The sequence below is a fragment of the Cyprinus carpio genome, chromosome A1 (genome assembly GCF_018340385.1).
Source record: "Cyprinus carpio isolate SPL01 chromosome A1, ASM1834038v1, whole genome shotgun sequence".
NCBI classification, from domain to species: domain Eukaryota; kingdom Metazoa; phylum Chordata; class Actinopteri; order Cypriniformes; family Cyprinidae; genus Cyprinus; species Cyprinus carpio.
In genome coordinates, this window is record NC_056572.1 from 29,754,097 (window position 1) to 29,773,865 (window position 19,769).

At 37.3% G+C, this 19,769-nt stretch overlaps 1 protein-coding gene across 8 annotated transcripts in view; it reads left to right on the plus strand.

Moving 5' to 3' along the window:
* The window catches only part of sh3pxd2aa (SH3 and PX domains 2Aa), an 83,826-nt gene that overhangs the window by 49,106 nt on the left and 14,951 nt on the right, over positions 1-19,769 (plus strand). For 4 of the 8 annotated variants that reach the window (XM_042761510.1, XM_042761476.1, XM_042761533.1 and 1 more), the window contains exons 7-9: positions 5,585-5,632; positions 7,795-7,923; positions 18,391-18,504. In XM_042761510.1, coding sequence (XP_042617444.1) covers positions 5,585-5,632; positions 7,795-7,923; positions 18,391-18,504 — 291 coding nt within the window. Of the gene's footprint in view, positions 1-5,584; positions 5,633-5,706; positions 7,606-7,794; positions 7,924-18,390; positions 18,505-19,769 lie in introns of those variants that run through there. The other 4 variants (XM_042761517.1, XM_042761493.1, XM_042761500.1 and 1 more) reach the window with 2 other exon arrangements.

Genomic DNA, 19,769 nt, shown 5'->3' on the forward strand with positions numbered 1-19,769 from the left:
TTTTGATGATGCTTTTCAGTACTTTTGCTTATCTTGTAAAGAGTTACATAACTCTAAGACCCTTAAGAGCTCAGTTTGGCTTGTTAGTCACGTTTCCACAGGGAGACCATCGTGACAAGCAGATGGGTTTGAGACACCTAAGCCCTAAATAAGGAACAGTTTTGCCTGGTTCTGTCCTCTCTGAACTGCTCTTATGTCAGTCTGAAGACATAAACCACCTGTTCAGAAGTTCAGACCCCTAAGGATTAGGTAAAGAGTGCCAAAACCGTCTGATCTGTCCTTCACGCCTCACGATAGGGGAAGTTTATATGTGATCTGCACCATCATTTTGAGTTTAATGATGTTTCAAACTGTTTTTTTTTCTTCCAATCCATTGTTGAGATATAGCAATGTAAAAGTGAATATCATACAAAATATTTACAAGAGTTAAATTTATTTGAACACACATTAAATAATTAAGACATCAATAACAGGTTAAAGTGATAGATAAATTATATGTAATATAATGTAATTTCTATATGTCACACACACACACACACACACACACACACACACACACACACACACACACACACACACACACACACAATTTTTTATATATATATATATATATATATATATATATGAGCTGACGTGAATCGGGTGTGTTAGATGAGGGAGACTGTTAGATGCTGGGCTGCTCCAGACCAGGACAGATTTGAAAACCCACTGCATTTCAGAGACATGTTCTTAAATGTGACTCATATATAACATTCATGCACAGTTTCAAGTTTAATTGCCTTTTTGGTAACTTAATTACTTAACTGATGACATAACTATGCCATTGCATGCTCGTAGTTTCTTTTGCACTTTGATATGAAATGATACAGGCTACAGCACATGCCGCCACATTCACGTGCAATTGAAGAACACGTGCTATGAGCACCGGCTGACAGTACAGCAAAAATAGTTTTTACTGATGTATGGCCTAACAACTTATCTTCTCAGCATTTGTGCTTTGCATCCAAAGTGCACACACACAGCAGTGAACACACACACACACCGTGAACACACACCCGGAGCAGTGGGCAGCCATTTATGCTGCGGCGCCCGGGGAGCAGTTGGGGGTTCGGTGTCTTGCTCAAGGGCACCTCAGTCGTGGTATTGCCGGCCCGAGACTCAAACGCACAACCTTAGGGTTAGGAGTCAAACTCTCTAACCACTAGGCCACGACATCCCCCATTGATAGTGGAGAGAGTGCTGGACATTCACTTCCCCCACCTACAATCCCTGCCGGACCTGAGACTCAAATCCACAACCTTCGGGTTACAAGTCCAAGCTACAGCACCCCGTGCACCTGGACGTTTTTACAACACTCCTCTTATACTGTTCAGAGGTCTTTGTTCCTTGGTGAAGAAAGGACAAGCTTTACTTGCAGTTCCCCACATTCTGGTCCTCGTGTGAGAGTCAGATGTGGAGAGGGGGAAAACGGAGGCGGGATTGTGGGGTTCTGCTGGAATGGGGTCAGTCAGACGTGGCAGAGTGGGTTCAGCGTGATGTTGGACCAGCTAATCTTGTTTACACAAGACTCAGGGCTCTGTGGAGGAGTGGAGGGGCCATACGGAGAGAGATCGGGAGAGAGAGGCGTGTGGAACAGATGGGAGTTTTAGGGGAGGAGGGATAGTTTTAGTTTGAGAGGAATGGCCATGTTTGTGTATGTATGTGTGGTGTATGTTTGTCTGTTCCATTTGTTTCATTGTTTAATGGAGTGGTTCTCAAACTGGGGTACACATACCCCTGGGGGTACGTGAGATGACGGTGGGGAAACCCGAACAAAATTCTGAGTTTTGGCATTCATTTAATTCTACCCCAATTTAAAGTGATTTTAAAACCGAACATGTATTTCTGACAAGCAAAATGCCACTTCTTATGTAAAAACAGGAAATTTGGGTGCCATAAACAGCCAGATACATGATATCCAATCAGCTTACCTCATCTTTTGCGTTCAAAGCTGACTGCATCCACACAAGCAACATGCATGTGATTGGATGCAAGCTGAATATGATGCTTTAGCAAATCACGCTACTGTTCAATGTATCTTAAAAGCAGATCTTCACTTAATAGCAGAAAGAGCAAAAATTGACACGGACTGAGATGGATTGAAACTCTCTTCAATACAGACACACTGCGTGTTATTGTTTTCATGTTTATTAAGATACGAGCAAGAATGCAAATTTCCCTGAATACCCAAACAATTGCAAATTTGCCATTAATTTTTTACAACAGTTCAACAAAAAAGGTAATATTAAGTGAGCATTTTACATTTTAAATGTAGCCTACATTTTAAACAGAATACTGTCATGTTTGATCGATTTTGCAACAAAATAATAGTTCCAACGAAATCCACAAATGTTGAACTGTGAAAACTGTAAATAATAGAAAAGCTGATTTGTGTGTGTGTGTGTGTGTGTGTGTGTGTGTGTGTGGGGGGGGGGGGGGATAAGTCAAAGATGAAAAGTGTTATTCAAGTATTAATAGTTTAATGCAGCTTTTTTTTCATACATTACATTACATAAAAATGACAAAAGCATATAACTAAATTACTAACAATTAAACTGAAATTAAAACAAAAAAAAACAAAAAATAAAAGCTAATTCAGAACAAAAAACTATAAAGGTATATAAACAGTACTTAATGCTGGTCTGGGTCTGGAACCAAGTAAAAACAATAAAATCTGTACATAAGGTAAAATAATTATGAAAAATGAATGATGACAGCACAAGACTTTAATTTAAGACCTTTAACTTTTAAAAAGATAAAAAGTTTTAAAGTTTTAAAGAGATCTTTGCATGGTAAAAAGAGAGGAAGTTTTTATTTTATTTGTTTATTTATTCATTTAATTATTCCTGGAATAAAAATCAACCCCTGTGGCATAAAATTTTTCCAAAAGTACCACATATGTACAAAAATAGATACGTGTTGCTTAGCACGTGTTTTGTTGTTTAAAGTGTGCAGACTTTTCTGTCTCATCTGACCTCTCTGCCAGAACACAACTGGTCAGCATATGGTTTGACTTTCGTTTGTTGATGTTTTCTTGATTTTGCGGTCTACATGCTAAGCGTTCATAGCCAACAACTTAATCAGTTCATAATATTCAAATCAACATAACTGTCTTTTTCATAGCGACCAAAATATCTCCAGTGTGCTAGGGATGACCAAGCCAAGAGATGTCTACAATCAAATAGATCAAAGATCTGTCTCTTTTTACAAAGATGTCCATAATTAATAACTACAAGGGTGTCCCTAATGAACAAGTTTTGTATTTCTCTTCATGTTTATGGAAATACTATAGCATGGGTGAAACACAACTCCTTCCACACAAAGGAAAGAAAGACATAGATGTTTCCTGTAATGGACGTAGATCGACTGTTTGGGGTCAGAAAAGTGATGTAAATAACAGTGAGAGAAACCAAAACAGACATTCTAACACCACTGACCTGAACTTAATCGCTGGTGTGTGTGAGCGATGCTGTGTGTGTCTGTTTATCATGGGTGGGAGTGTGAGAGATTGAGTATATGCTCATAGATAGCAGTGAGTGTTTCAGTGTTTCAGTGTGAAGGAAGGGTCAGAGAGGTGGGAAGATAACATCTGTCAGATGTGAAGTGCTTTGCTAAAGGGATTGATCTGTTCACGGGGGTGTGGAGCATTTGTAAATGATTTGACCTCCAAGGCCCTTGAGTCAGTTTGATTCAAACTCCATGAAGTTTTTGTTGCAAAGGACAGCGTTGACCTCGAGGTCAACCCTGAACTGGAAAGTAAAGGTTCAGCAGACTCAACAAAAACATTTCATGATATTCATGTTATGATATACCAATTACAAAACCAAAGCTATATTCAACAGTATCTAAAATGCTATTAAAACAACTCTTAAGGTTAATATAAGTACTAAAAAAATGCAATGGCATATAGCATATCTTCTACCTACTTCAAGTTTTTCCAAGTAATTTTTGAAGTGAACAGTCAGAAATAAAGATCACGAGCGATTTAAAATACATTTCCTCATTAATAATGTTGTTTAATTAATAATAAAATCACACTAGAGTATTTTTGTACCATCACTTTGAATGTTTAGACATTGCACAAGTACTCAAATGGGTCACTGTCCAACAATGCTTATATATTATTCATTTTAATTGTATTATTTTTAATGTCATCTTGGTATCAAAGTACTGGTACTTTTGACATTAATACTTACCAAATTATTGTTGTGTTGATAATTTCTTTTTCTTTTCATTTTCTCCAATAAAATGTATGTTTAATATTTAATGCTAATACTTATTGATGCTAATTCAGCATAGATGAAGAGGATTTGGAACCTGATCTGATATGGTTTTAGTTATCAATGCTCCTTTGAAGCCAAAAAGGGATGATAATAATACCATGGCATTTATTTGACATTTTTGTGAGTGATTCACCAGTTGGCCAGTAAAGCTGGTGCCACTCTTCAGCGCTCACATCAGAGTTTGGTGGGAAACAATCTCTATGATTATGAAAGGCTAACAACTGCATGGATCAAATTTGCAGGTTTTATTTGTTGTGTTAACATTCAGCTCACAATCACATAGAATGCAGAAGGGAAGAAATGTCAGGAATTAATGGATTAGGAGACGGAGGTGTTGAATAGAATGGAAGGGTGGAGGGATATTGGGTGAGGTTTGTAATGTGAGGTAAAAATATAACATAGCTTGTACCAACATCTTGAATTCTGTCGGTGCTGAGTGTGTTCATTGTTTACAAAGGTTAAATTACACCTCATTTTTTGGTGTCATGCGTGCCTTTGTGGGGAGTCCACTGAAGTGTTGAAAAGAAATAAGTTATAGAAACAAAGTAATCGTTCCCGTCAGCTGAGACGTCTCCCCGGTGCCTTCTCACATTTTTACAGATAGTGACGTGTGACATTTAATTTCCTGATAGAGACTGGTGCGTTGGTTTGTGTGTGCATGTGTGATAACAGAGAAGATATAAGGAAACTCTGCTGTGACCTCACACCCTTAAACTCAGACATACTTGCTTTCCAGGCAATAGATTTGTCAGAGCACACACACACACACACACACACACACACAGACAGTCACATTGTGACTGTAATGAGCGAGGCACTTATTCACATTACAGTAATGGAATTTTTTCAATGGAAACATTTAATGGAAATAAAAAATAAGTTAAAATAATAAAAGTGCTTGATAAAAAATAATTTCACATCACAAATTTGTTAATTGTTTCTAAAATGGCCTTCATTTTCTATAAAGTATGTAATTTCTTTTATTTTTATCAAATTATTTAAAGTTTCCTATCATTAGGAAATTGTTTTAGAAATAATGCTAATTTCAAATCTAATGCTAATGGCCTATGCATATTTTTATGAAATGATTTAAATTTTCTTTTCTTTAGTGAATTTTTTTTGTTACTTTTGGCTGGGTCTTGCAGCTTCTATGAAAACATGCAGTGCTTGCTGTTGTGTCTTTTTCCACTCTGTTCTGACTAACATTTATACTCCTTTTTCCCTCTGTTTTTCCTCTCTCCTGTCTTTTCCGCTACCCTCAGTTTGGATGTATGGCCTTCAGGACAGTCCAACAAAGTCTGAGGCCTCAGGTAGATATGCTATATACTGTATGTGTGCATATCACTTTTCCGTTTGCAACTCTTCAATGTGGTAATTTCCTAGTTTTTAAAAGTATATTTCCTACAACAGTTCCTTGACCAGGGTCCAAAATGTACACTCTTCAAGCGCCAAATCAAAATGAGTCAAAAGCTATTAATCACCATTTGGCTGGTAACTCCATTAGGAACTGTAATATAATAGACAGATTGAATCGCATTATAACAGTGAGCCTGATGTAAGCAATCCAGAAATTACATTTTGAAATTAATATAATGATAAATATGGCTTCTAATTTGGGACAAGTCCTTGCAGTAAGCAAGTGGTGTGTTGATGGGCATGACTATGGGAATTTAACTGGCTATAAAATGTTCTCCTGAGACATTTACATAATGAAGTAAACACCTCTTCAGTTTTCATTCCAAAACTAGAACTTTGTTTTTAAGAGCAAGAGATCATTTAGCAGATCTTTCAGGTCTGCAGGTTTACTTGTGGCTTATAAAGTTTATGCTAGAAGACGAAATATTTAGGATAGGTGTTGCAAGGCCAGCAATGAAGAGGAAAACATTCAGTGTGAAAACGGAGGATGTAAAACATGACATGAGAGCTTGTGGTCTCCCCTTAGTGCTCTCCCGGGAAGTCTTACAGACGACGGCCTGCAAATAAACATTTCAGAAAAGAATGTGCTCTGTTTTCGGAAATAAATGCTGACGCTCACAGAACTCCAGCCCATGTGGAGTGTGTTTTCACCATGACCATCACACACACACACCCTACATATTTGGGCAATTTCCTGCAAAATAAAGAAAACACACTGATTATGTAACACATATAATTTGCTTGTGCATGTGCTTTCTAAAAACATTTTATAATCCATCTTAAGAATTGTGACTTCTAACTTTTCCCAGCTGTTCATTAGCTAGTAAGTTTGTTTATTGCTAGTCAAAGACAGGGTGACCAAATATAAGTATATTCTTATACCATGGTATTCACAAACATTGGGCACATAATCCATGGTTTGTAAAAGTGGAAGCATGTAAACATCAACTTTACAGTCAGTTTTTAAATGTAATTTAATGTAATTAATGTAGTAATTTAATGTAGGTGGGATGCAATTTTTACACTAGAATTATGGAAATTCTACTTGTTCATTCTACTGATTTGGTCATGGCACATATAGTCATGTGACCACTGAACTCTTAAAGGGATAGTTTACACAAAAATGAAAATTCACTCATCATTTACTCTTCCGTCATTCTGAAGCATGAAAACTCTTGTCCTCATTCACTTTCATCATATATAAATTCACCTTGTGTTTACAGAATAAAGTAAGTCATATAGATTTAGGACAACATAAGGCTGAGTAAATGATTACAGAATTTTCTTTTTTGGCTGAATGATCCCTTTAAGTCATTGATGAAGAAGAACCGGTTAAAGAGATTGTGAGAGAAAATACAAAAAGAAAGAGAGAAGGATACACATGCTTTCTTTTTGCGTTTCACATAAACACAGCTTCTCTCTCTTTACTCGGCACACTCATATGTTTCTATTTAAGGATTGGAGAGCAGTCTACCCTGATTGGCGTTTTTCTCTCTCCCTGCTTTAACCAGATGGGAGGAGAGACAGAGAGAGAGAGAGACAGAGAGAGAGAGAATAAGTTTGAAAAATGAGAAAGGGAGGGCAGGAGAGAGGGAGGGAGGCCTGTTCCTGCTCGTCTGTTAAAGAAAAACTTTCTCTCCCTCCACTCGCGAGTCACATCCCCTACTGTAAACAGCTCTCTCCCAGCCTCTTTTCCCTTCCTTACATTCCTCCCTGCTTCGTCCCAAAAACCTTCACTGTATTATGGAGACCCAGCATCACCAAGACCTTATCGAGCTCACGAGTCCCTGAAGGAAGTCTACCTCACCTTGCTTTTGTGTAATCTTCCTTCCCCCCCCATTCAAATGCATGTCCAGCGAGGACGAAGGTTTGTCTAAATGGCCCGTCATTGCGGAGCATGTACAGTCAGCAGGAGTTTGATTTACGCTAGGCTGCAGAGTGCGGATGGCGGTGTACAGGGGTCAAGCCGGAGGTCGCTGGCAGGGCAGGGTTGGCGGGGGAAGTGCGAGGATGGCGGGACGGTGGCTGACAGCTTGTTTCTTCCCTTCGCCGGCAGGATTGGACAGCAGTGAGCCCATGGTGCTGGAGCAGTACATGGTGGTGGCCAACTACGAGCGGCAGGAGAACTCGGAGATCAGCCTGAAGGCTGGAGAGACGGTGGACGTTATCGAGAAGAGTGAAAGTGGTGAGTCCTTCGCACACACTAGAGCTAATTGGCTTAACATGTTTTTTTATTGGCGAAAGCTTGTGACACACAGAGTCACCTGCACACTTGAATGCTTTCAGATGCTCGATCAAAATGTCAAATAGGTCTTGTTTTTTGCCTCCACATCTTTTCTGATACATTTCCCCTCTTTGATGTAACTCCTTTGGTCTTTGTCCTTAAGATGCCCCTGGTTTCCTCTTCTGACATCCCCCTCTCCCAGTTTTGTTCTTGGCTCCACCTGGAGGTGTCATATGGCCAGTTATCTTGGCAGTTGGTCGGCCTGAACCCCCTATAGATCTCTAGGATGGAGGCCAGATTGATCTGGAATGTCCATGAGATAGGCATGAGAAGCTTTTGGATTGAAACGTGTGCTAATGGATCAGGGTCACACCGATAACAGTTCATGCAGAATGTAGAGACTGACAACAGCAATGGAAAGTGTTGAAAGAAATCCTTGACTGTTGTTTTTATCTCTTTAGTTTCTGTTTTCCCAGATGAATGTTCTTTCTAATGCTGTAAATGTTCAAACTTAGTGCAAACTGTTCATGCTAGCGTATCTCCTGGCCTTGTACAGTAGAGGTTGAACATTGACATGTTATGAACTATTTCTGTAGGCATGGTTGCCAAACATTTGAATGTAATGTTGTTTGCACATCCAGAGAGCTAGCAATGATAAAAAACAGGCTCTTAAAAACTAGCATAAAGTATTACTATTGTGAGTAATCATATTATCTTTTCTCTTAAATCATACAGAAGAGGGTAGGGAGGATTAGGGGGAGTTGTCAAGAGTTATCAAAATGAGCAAAGATCCAGTAAACCCATTTGAACTTAATAACATCATTGAGTAAGACCAACTCAAAGAGAGCTTGACCTTCTGGTTTCAAACATAATGCTTTGTCTAAACTAGTCTAGACTCCGTCTCATGGGCGTTCTCTGTGAGACAGTTTATTTTGAAGTTTGTTTGCTGCCTGTTCTATTGACTTTGGGTGTTTTCATGCTGTAAATTCAGACAAGTGTTTACTTTGTAGAATTTAATATAATTTTTTTTTTTAATGCAATGACAGCAAATAGGCCAGTTTTTCAGAATATCTAGAGGAAACATTCTTACTTTTCCAATGGATGAATACTCATAACTAGAATACATTATGACCATCATAGAGTAAAGAGGTAACACATTACAAGTAATGCAAGGCTACGTAATCAGATTACTTTTTTCAAGTAACTAGTAGCTCATTGTTAATAAATTGCTAATAAATAAGTAACGCAAGTTACATTGTTTTACCATTTATTCACTGACTCTACTTTTAACCCATAGGCAGAGCATGTATAAGGCTGGGGAAGGCTTGGCCATGGGAACTTGGGGCAAAAATGCCACTAAATTAGACAAAATTGCCCCAGCACCAACAATCTATTACGTCTGTTGCTAACAAAGTGAAAATGAACAGAGAGTGTCGATTGTGGCATCAAATTAAGATCTGCTCATGTTGCATCTTTCATTTTAGGCCTTTTTAAAGTGTTGCTCATTCTATATTATTTATTCGCTGTTTGAATAACCGTGGAAATGAAATGTTATATAGCCTAATTATTAATTTCTAATGTTTTTAATAAATTTTAATCACGTTAAATACAAATTCAGTCACATTAAACATATTTTATTAGCCTACATGACACCCATATCTGGTTGTTGCCTAAAAGATGGGTTTATGATGTTTAATGCATTTGGCTGCTTTTAGCCTTACCCTGGAGTTGGTTCACCCTCCGCCTATGTTCTGTCCCCGTGTTGAGAGAAATTATGAGTAAGGATGAGGCACTTCCTTTAGCCTGAGGCTTATCAATTTCACTTTTGGTGTGAAAAAAACTTTAAAAATATAACAATATAAATATAACTTTTGGGTTTTTGTTATTAAATAAACAAATAAGCAAGCCCAGCCCAGGTGAAAAAAAGATGCAAAAGGAATGTAATGCTTTACTTTCCATAAAAAGTAACTAACGCAGTTAGTTAGTTTATTATGGAGTAATGCAATATTGTAATGTATTACTTTTGAAAGTAACTTTCCACAACACTGTTCATCAGCTGTTAAAAAGGTAATTCTGAAAGTGATTCCACTATTTTTTTCTAAAACCTTATAGTTATCGTTAAAGTTATTGTTCCTGGTGTGACTTGCCTATCTTTTTACTGTAGATCACTGGTTTATTTGTTTGAGCTGAGTACAGTTTTTCAGGTACAATGAATTATACTCACTGATTTCACATTGGACAAATCATTTAATCACAAAATGATTCAGAGATTCAGGCGAAAGATTCTTGCTCAGAATGTGGTTGTCCTTGAGTAAGAAACACTTGGCTTCCTCAGCCCTCGTTAAACTCCAGCTGTTTTACAGTGCAGGCAAAGCATGTCAACTTCACTTGGGTCTGGAAGAGATGAACCACGCAGGGCTACAGGATTAATGAACTTGAGGAACAGAAGCAGAGAGTGTCTGAATGGGAGAAAAGAACAGAATCTAAACACAGAATCGTTTAAAGGAATAGCTCACCCAGAAGAAATGAAGTCATACATGTTTCAGCTGTTACAAAGGTGAACAAATGATGACAGGATTGTTATTTTTGAGTAAACTATTCCTTTAAATCAGCCTGAGGCAGCCTGGAAGGCCAATTCCTGGAGTGAACTGTCTGTCCTCCGTTGATTCCAAAATTCCTCAAATGTTCAAAGCACTTATTGAAATTGAAGATGAGCAGCAGCAGCTTGATATCTCAGCACTAGAAGCCGATCTCTTCAGCAGGTTTCCATATTTTTGTATTATAGTATTAACTGACTACCCTAGTGGATCTGTCAGAGGCAGCATATTTATTATCAATAGATATAATTCAAAACCAACTTTTTAATGTGGCTGAAATTGCGTTTATAAGAAGCGATTGACAGAAGGCGGGCTGCACTGGCTTCCCTCCAGGTCATGGAGAGGGAACTATGGAAAAAATCCCCTCTGTCCTTAGTTCCATAATAGGCTAATGGATCCTGCAGGGCCTCAGAGTCTTACAGAGTGGTTACAAAGTCACGCATCCCAAAAAAAAAAAAAAAAAGTAATAAAAAAACCCCCGGCAGAATGCATTCAAAAGTTTTCGTTGAATGTCTGTAATATAGATAACAGTCAAAGAAAGCAAGAGTTTATAGGTCAGCATGCTGTTTTTGTCTTTATTTTATGCTATTCTTCCTCGGAACAAGGACATTTTTTAAACAAAACCTTCAAATAAATTTGATGGTTATTTGTGGAATAGGTTGTACTTTGGCGTTTACTACCACTGATGTTATACCTGGCACGCCACATTTTTGACATGGCAAGTTTGAATATGTTGTCAGCAAATAGCCGCTTACATTTTGTTGTTGTTTTCAAACAAAGGGCCCTATCATACACCCGGCGCAATGCGACGCAAGCCACAGCGCAAGTGTGTTTGCTAGTTTCAGTCCGGCCCTGTTTGCATTTTCCCGTCCAGCGCCACGTCGTTTAATTAGCAAATGCATTTGTGGCCATTTGTGCGCCCATGGGCATGCTGGTCTAAAAAAGAGGTGTGTTCAGGCGCATTGCTATTTTAAGGAGCTGAAAATAGACTGTGTCATAGACAAACTCAAACCTGGTCTAAAGTCTGGTGCAATGTTTTTTCTTTGTTATTTAAAGAGCGTGTTAGTATAGGTGGGTCCACAATGTGCGTACATGCTGCTTATTAAACACAGGGACGCACAGCAGCACACAAACATGCCAAATATTAAAAATTAAAGGATTGCAATGTATAAGAATTTTTTTGTAGGCTAATTAAATATAAACATGCCTACATGTCATAATGGATAGTCATCACATTAGGCTATCTATTTGCTCGCACACGAGCAGCTCCGTTTCATCTCGGAGACGCGCTCTGTCTTTTTCGCTTGCCAAATTCTGCTGTGTAAATAGCAAATCCGTCATGGCATGAGCGCAACTGGCTCTTAAAGGGAATGGAAGATGAGACTCTGATTTGTTTATTGCATGTTACGCCCAAAAAACACCCATTACTGATTAAGAGAATAGGGACAACCCGTTTAGACCATGCACCCGGGCGCGCCAACCATTTTTTCGTCGTTAAAATAGCAAAAGTGGATTTGGACATGCCTAGAGAGTACCTGCGCCGTGCGCTTTACACTTTGTGTTTAGATCGTTAAAATAGGGCCCAACATTTTTACAGTACTTTTATAGTTCTTTTTTGAAGGTACTGTGAATAGTTATCTTAAAAATTTTATGTGAATTGCATAAATGTCCTGATATTTTTGGGAGTTGCTACAGTATGTTAGATGGTAGGTAGTTTTGATGGTAGTTTTGATAATTTCCATGGTTCTGATATATGTATGTATGTATATATATATATATATATATATATATATATATATATATATATATACACCAAGGATGCATTTAATTCAAATAATTTAATAAAAAAGACAGTAAAATCATTTACAATGTTCTGTTTTTGAGAACTTTCTATTCTTCAAATAAACAGTTGAAAAAAATCACGGTTTCCTCAAAAACATTAACTGACAATAAACTGTTTTCGAAACTGATAATAATAAATGTTTCTTGAGTACCAAATCATATTAAAGTGATTCCTGGAGGATCATGTGACTGGAGTAATGGATGCTGAAAATTGCAACTTTGCCATCAAATTGGAATAAATTACATTTTAAAATATATTCAAATAGAAAAGAGTTATTGTACTATGTAATAATATTCACAGTATTACTGTTTTTACTGTACTTCTGATCAAATTAATGTTGCCTTGGTGTGCATAACCTTTCATCTTACCAACCCCAAAATTTGAACGTTAGTGTAAATTCTTAATTTTTAGTATGTTATTAGTGGTTATTCTAAGGAAACTTTCATTAATCTACTGAGTATCAGAGCGTGTTTAAATATTTGGGCTGTTTTGTTTTTTCCCCCAAGGCTTCTGTGCTTTCTGAACAATGCTCTTCTTTGAAAATTGCTCTGTGCCATCAATATTGTGAGGTTCCCTTCCATCCTCTCGCCTCTCTCTCCCCTGGGTCCATTCATTCAGCCGGTAACCCCCGCTTACTGAAACAGAATCAATAGGAGCTGCTCACGGTCTCGGGTAGACTAGTTTGTCTTGGCCTTGCTCCCATTGGAGATCCGGTCTGTGGAGATCCATGCTGAACCTGGACCAAAGGGTTCAAACTTTCATTTGCATGTAGCTCTGAGGCCGTCTGAAAGGATCTTTATAAACCTAGAGCTACACCTCTCAGGGGTCTCTACTGTTAAATCGATTAAAGTCATTGAGATAATATTCTTGATAGTAAGTAGACCACTAAGCTGAAACAGCTGTCGTGGCTTTAAACATTTTGAAAATTAACTAATCAATACATTTAATTATTTCTGTGAGAGTTTGGCAAGGAAAATCAATTAGTATCCAGCATATCAACTTTAAAAGCATAGTTCACCCAAAAATAAAACTGGTCATTTACTCACCCTTTAACTTGAATTCTTTTTCCTCTCTTTTATTTGTGCTTATTTCTTCTGCATAACACAAAAGAAGATATTTTAAAGAAGTTTTTGTCCATGTAATGAAAGAAAGAAAGTCTAGGAACGAAATAGCATGTTTATGCTGATCTAAGACCAGCTGTTCCTGAACAAATCTCAACCACTGGAGCTCTTGAAATAAAAACCACAAAAGTGATCTCAGATCAGTGTGCATGAGCGAACGACATCATCAGCCTTTGAAGTTCAGACCAAAGAGAGCCCCCTCCGCCACCTCGGCATTGTCAGATTACACAAAACCTATTTTGGCCCTAAGCCCAAAACCTGATACTGCAGCTTTTCAGGAAAGAACTTGAGTGTGACCGAATGTAGACCAGACTCTCTACTGGTCTGGATTTTAAAGAACGTCAGCTGAAATATCCTTCCAGTGATTTCAACCTGAGCTCTGCTAGATTAGTAATCAGACATGTTAATTTTTATATATGACTTTATATTGTTAGATAATATTGAGTCGGACAGTGATTCTTTTTGCCGTTCCGAATGCATATTAAATAAAAGCATTTTATTATTAATAAAAGATAAATGCTCTGCTCTAAAACCTACTGCTGTTCCTAACCATAATGGAAGTGACTGATTCCGACACGCTACCATTCAAAAGTTAAGAATGTAATTTTCTCTCTCTCTCTCTCTGTGTAAACTCATTTATATACAATAACTTTCATAATGTGTTCTATGATATATTGGAATGTTTTCATACATTGTTTCATCTTTGAATTTTTGTTTGCTACTTCAGCTCCAAAATAAGAAAGTGAAAGGCACATGTATTTTTGCTTGTCTTTTTTCCCCCTTCTAGCTGGTGCGGATGGAGGGAATGTGTGGTGAAAATTTAAGCTTTGAACTTCAGGCCAAACATCTGTTCACTCTCTCTTTTGTCTTTGTCTTTTATTGTTCAGCCACTCTCAGTTCTTGCCTTTACTTTCCTCTCATTCATTTCATTCATTCAGCTGTATTTTTGGATGATCAGAGCTGAACATCAAAATTATATCACAGATGAGCTCAAATCAAAAAGTGTCTTTCAGCAGGATATGGGGGCGGGTTGGGAAGTGAAATGTCTGAAACTCATTAATGTTGGGATTGTTGTTGGTAACGGCCCTGCCTGTGGGCATTATGACATCATTATCAAGCTTTCATTTTCAGGCCTTTAGTGCATTACAGTGTACGCTGATGTCTTGAAAGACGTTCAAACTTAAAGCTAAACAAAACAATCAAAAACAGCTGAATCTGTTGACTGAACAGCTGTAGCAAGGCATTTCATGAACCTCATAAGAAAATAAAAACAGTCTGAAGGAGAGGAAATATGTAAAATTCACCTAGTGACATAATGCATTTTCTTTCTTTCTTTCCGTTTTGTCTGTTTGTAAGTTGTCAAGTACACTCATGTCCTTTTTTTCTTTTTTATACCTTTAGTGAATTTATTTATTATTATTATTTATTTATTTATTTTTATTTACCTGTTTTTCTTTTTCTGGTTGCTCGTTCATTCTTATTTATAGGTTCGTTCTTTCATGCTTTTTTATTTGTTCTTTCATCAGTTCAGTTCTTTTTTTCCTATTTTTTTGAGCCAGTAGCTCACATGTTAAATTGCTTAAACACAAGAATGGTTTTGATAGTGCCAATACGTCTGCAAATTAAACTGGAATAGCAGAAAGTATTTTAACATCAAAACCAAATCTTTTCTAACCGTGTACATAAACAAAAGCCCACATGACCTACTGCCCTACCATGTGTATCAGAACAAAGTTCATGGCACACACATGCGGCTTTCAGAAGAAACATTTCTCAGAAGCAGATTTATTAGTCTGGTTTGCAGAAACACCATCTTTCTCATAAAAGCCTAGATCTTTTGCTTTGAAGAGCAAGCCCACCTGTAACTCAGCAGAAAGGCTTCTGTTTCTGTCTGTTTTTGTGTGAGATGATCGTAACGTCCTGAACCACAGAGGAATTCAGAGGAGTACATCGTTTCAGCATCAAAGAAGCATTCCTGCTGTCTCTCTTGCACTTTGTGTGTCTTTTGTTTTGGTGAAAGAATTTGCTTCTGCTCTGTTAAGCAAGAGTTTAGCTTTGAAACTTGGCAGGTGTTGCACATAGAATCCATCTGAGCTCCCAGCTGAACTCGAGTCAGTTCTTCTGACTGTTCATATTGATGATTGCTTATTTGGAGGTCCAGTATTTGAAATGCCCTTAAATGTTTGTCTTTAAAGATGCACTCAGTATTTTATATTGTCTGTTTTGTTTACGCTGTTTTGGATGCATACTGACACCTGTTGGTGTGGATGCAACATCAGGCTAGACATAAGACTAAAGTATTCGTCTTACAGTATGTGTGTAAACATCATTTTAAGCAAATGTCATAAAAGTACTTTTAATCTTTTTAGTTTTTAATGAAAGTGCTCCTCAAAGGTTGTACTGAAGCTGGATGAAACGCACCTATAGCATATACGCAAACAGAAAAACAAACACAAGCTCTGAATCCAATGAAAGCATCTTTGTAATGGCTAAACTCTGTGCAACCTATGCCATTTTGCATTTTGTTTGAATTGACCCTCTGTGCTTGCCATAGACGGTTCCTGGTGTGCACAAACAGGGAGACAGTATCTCATTCAAAGAGGGTCAGGCAGGCAGGGTGGCCACAACCTGCTCTCAGCTCTCACACAAACTCATTAGCAAATTCATACTGCTTGTGTATGTGTGTGTGTGAGAGTGTGTGTGAGAGAAGAAAGAGATTAGCTGTGTCAGGGTGGTATAGATGTCAGTGTGGTCTGTTTGACTCAAGTGAATCTTATGATTTCTGTATGTAAGCACTGTTCTGATCTGTTGGCACTGATTTAGATGAAGAACTAGTTTTCTGATCTCTGTGTTCGTTTTCCATCTCCATGTGTATGACTTCCAACTACTGGCATCGCCATTCAGTTTTTTTTAAATGAGAGTCAGTGTTTCTTTGGTGTTTAAAATGTACATTAATGTTTTTGAAAGAAGTCTTTTATGCTCACCAAGGCTGCATTTGCTGCTCAAGAATCACTTCTTATTAACAGTTGTGCAGCTTAATATTTTGTTGAAAGCATAAAACATTATTTATTTGAACTGGATATTTTTTGTAACATTGTAAATGTCTTTAAGTTTTGATCAGTTTAAGTATTCATTTATTTAAAAAAAATCTGAATAAACTAGATTAAGTTTGACTTGAGATTTGAGGCCAATTTTTTTGGATAAATTAGCAAAAAAGTCCCCTACAGTAAATTTGGATGTAGTTTTGTTTTTAATATTATGGTAATACCAAAGTTGAAGTCTTTATCTTGTGGTCTTGAGACCACATAAACATGGGGGTCTGGGTCTCAAAACTGGATATAAATCTTGGTTTATGGTGTCAGACAAGGCCAAAGTCTATTTCCAACACACTGAAGATGATAATTATGGTCTGTGTGGCATCTTCACCATCGCAAAGGATTTACAAGAATTCCATGACTGTAAATGGCTACAAAGCCACTGTACAAAGTATGGTTTGAAAGGAAAGATGCAGTAAATTATCATTTCAAATGATGAACTGGATATGGGGCCCTGGTCTTGAAAGGTCTAGTGCATATTGCAAAAACAAATGTGAAAACATGTTACCGTTCAATAGTTTGGGGTTGGATTTTATTTTTATTTTTTTTAATGTTTTTGAATGTATTGTGTTATGTTGGTCTGGTATTGTTTTTTTGATGTTAAATAAAGTGATTTTCTTAATACTGTGGGGTCACACACGCACACACACACACACACACACACACACACACACACACACACACACACACACACACACACACACACACACAATAAATGTTTTCTGGAGTGTACAGTATTCTGCCATCATTATTGGCCCACGTTGGTGTTTAGAACATCTGGCATTAATCGCTTAGCGCCCTGTCAAAAGACCTGCTTCTGTACTATTATGATGTCAGAGCTGGATTATTGGTGACTGATGACATCACACTGTTATGAACACTTTGTTACCTTGCCAACAGGCTCGTTCAGAAGGATCTGTGTTTCAGCTGGAGAACTGTTTTGAATTTTAATCCATTGGCGTTCACTTATGTCGGCTTTACATTTTTATGCGAGTGTGCCAAGTATATGATTTTAATTCCATAACCCAAATGAACTTATCAGGAATGTTGTATGGGTCTCTCTTGGTATGTCACTCATTTTCTTTGTCAATCTTTTTTGCTGCTTTGTTTCTAAAGCTGCACAGAATCATCTTTGATTTATAGTGGAAATGTGAAAAAAAACCCCCATCATAATCCACATTTCAAAAACAAATCATAGTGCTGACACTACATTTAACAAATTCAGCACTTATTCAGACACATGAAAGAGGAACCGAAAGACATCAATTTAATTGACGAGGTTATTTTGGCCCAAAACACACAAGCACACACATATTAGCTCATAAAACATATCATGTTAGCTGCTAAGTAGATTTGTCAGACAGATCCGACCTTCCTCATGTTGGACTGTGCATACAAATAAAACCATGTCTATGTCCCAAACCATGTTTTGATATTTATGATAGTGTCAGGTCTAATCGATCGCAAATGTTACACAGGAAGTGCACAGAATTCATAAACACATCGCCTGAAACTAAATAACACAAACTAAATGTTTGTGAGCATGACTTGAGCCAAAACATTGCCTCCCATCAGATTAGTGAAACCTAAATGTTTGTGCATTAGTTTTTGTTTGCAAAGCATGGAGCCATCATTTTCTTTTTGTACTGTAAATATAGTCTTTCTTTCCGGGTGGTTAAAGCAGGATCATTTAATCATATGTAAGCTTAGTATTTAACACTGTATTAGGTAAATTTGTAAAAATGTTTTTTTTTCTGCTGTTGTGTCTGTAGGCTGGTGGTTTGTCAGCACAGCTGAAGAACAAGGCTGGGTTCCTGCCACATACCTGGACTCTCAGAGCGGCACCAGAGATGATCTGGACCTAGGAACATCTAGATCTGGAGAAGGTAGGACACACTAAATATACTCTCTCTCATACTTGTGTACAAACACTTACACCCCAAGAAATCTTGACCAGTTGACCAGTTTCACATTCACTGAACGATCAACACCCAGGACCTGAAATATCCATAACAGAGGATAAAATCTGTATCCCAAATATTCCTTGAGCAACTTCCACTTGTTCAGGAGAAAGAGGTAAGGGCTTTGGGACTGTGAGAGATCATCGATTGCAGAAGGAGAAATGAAGGAAAAAAGGAAGGCACTCTTCTCCTTAATGAAAGTGTTGTTATTATTTCTTTGAATCTGTACATAATAAATAAATCTGGGTGCTTCTTCATCTATGGGAACTTTTGGCCCTGTGAACTTTTTAAAACATTCAGATAGAAATATATTACATTTATTTGATTTATTTGTTTGCTTTTTTTCTGACGGTATTTATTTATTTAATTAAAATTCCCACCAAGTTTAATATTGTATTTATTAGCATTATATGGTTGAAATGACCGTGGCCTTAAACATTTCACAATAAAATGGCCCGATTCACAGCTAGCATTTTATATATCATAAACACACAAAATTCAATAGTATTCTCTCTGTTTGTATAATTTGCACTCATAATTTTCAAATGAAGGAATGAACCAGTGAAATGAAACAAAACATTTACTGTACATGGTTGACTCATTCACCATAAGATCCATAACATGTATTTGCAAAATAGATATGGTGAATTTACATTCATGTCAAATTCAGTAAAATCAACTCCTGGAACATAAATTGTCAGAAATTGAAGAAACACCCATTTATTTCACATTATTAAACACACATAAAGAACCGTCACATTATAAATATGTCCTCCTCTAATGTCTTCTATCATCTGCTGCAATCAGCATTCACTGGGTTGAGTTTCCTGTCTCAGCCAACAACATTTTTAGCTGCGTCTTGAAATGTATGCCACTGAAAGACTCAATGTGGATTAGGAGATAAAGCTTTCGCCACTATCTTTGTCTGAGATAGATCGATACATCCTCACACATGCACACAATTTTTTAATCCCCAAGGTGTAATTTACCTTCCCGTATCGCCACAATGGCTTCATTTCTGGATGTAGCTGCAGTTTGTTTTTTTTCTTTTTCAGGCTGAACTTTTTTGTTAACTTTTTTTTTTTTTATTCTATGGAGTTGATAAGTGGTAAAACCTTTGTATATAAAGTTTCCATTCCGTAACACAATAAAAATTCAAAACACCATACATTTTTTAGAATTTACCATCA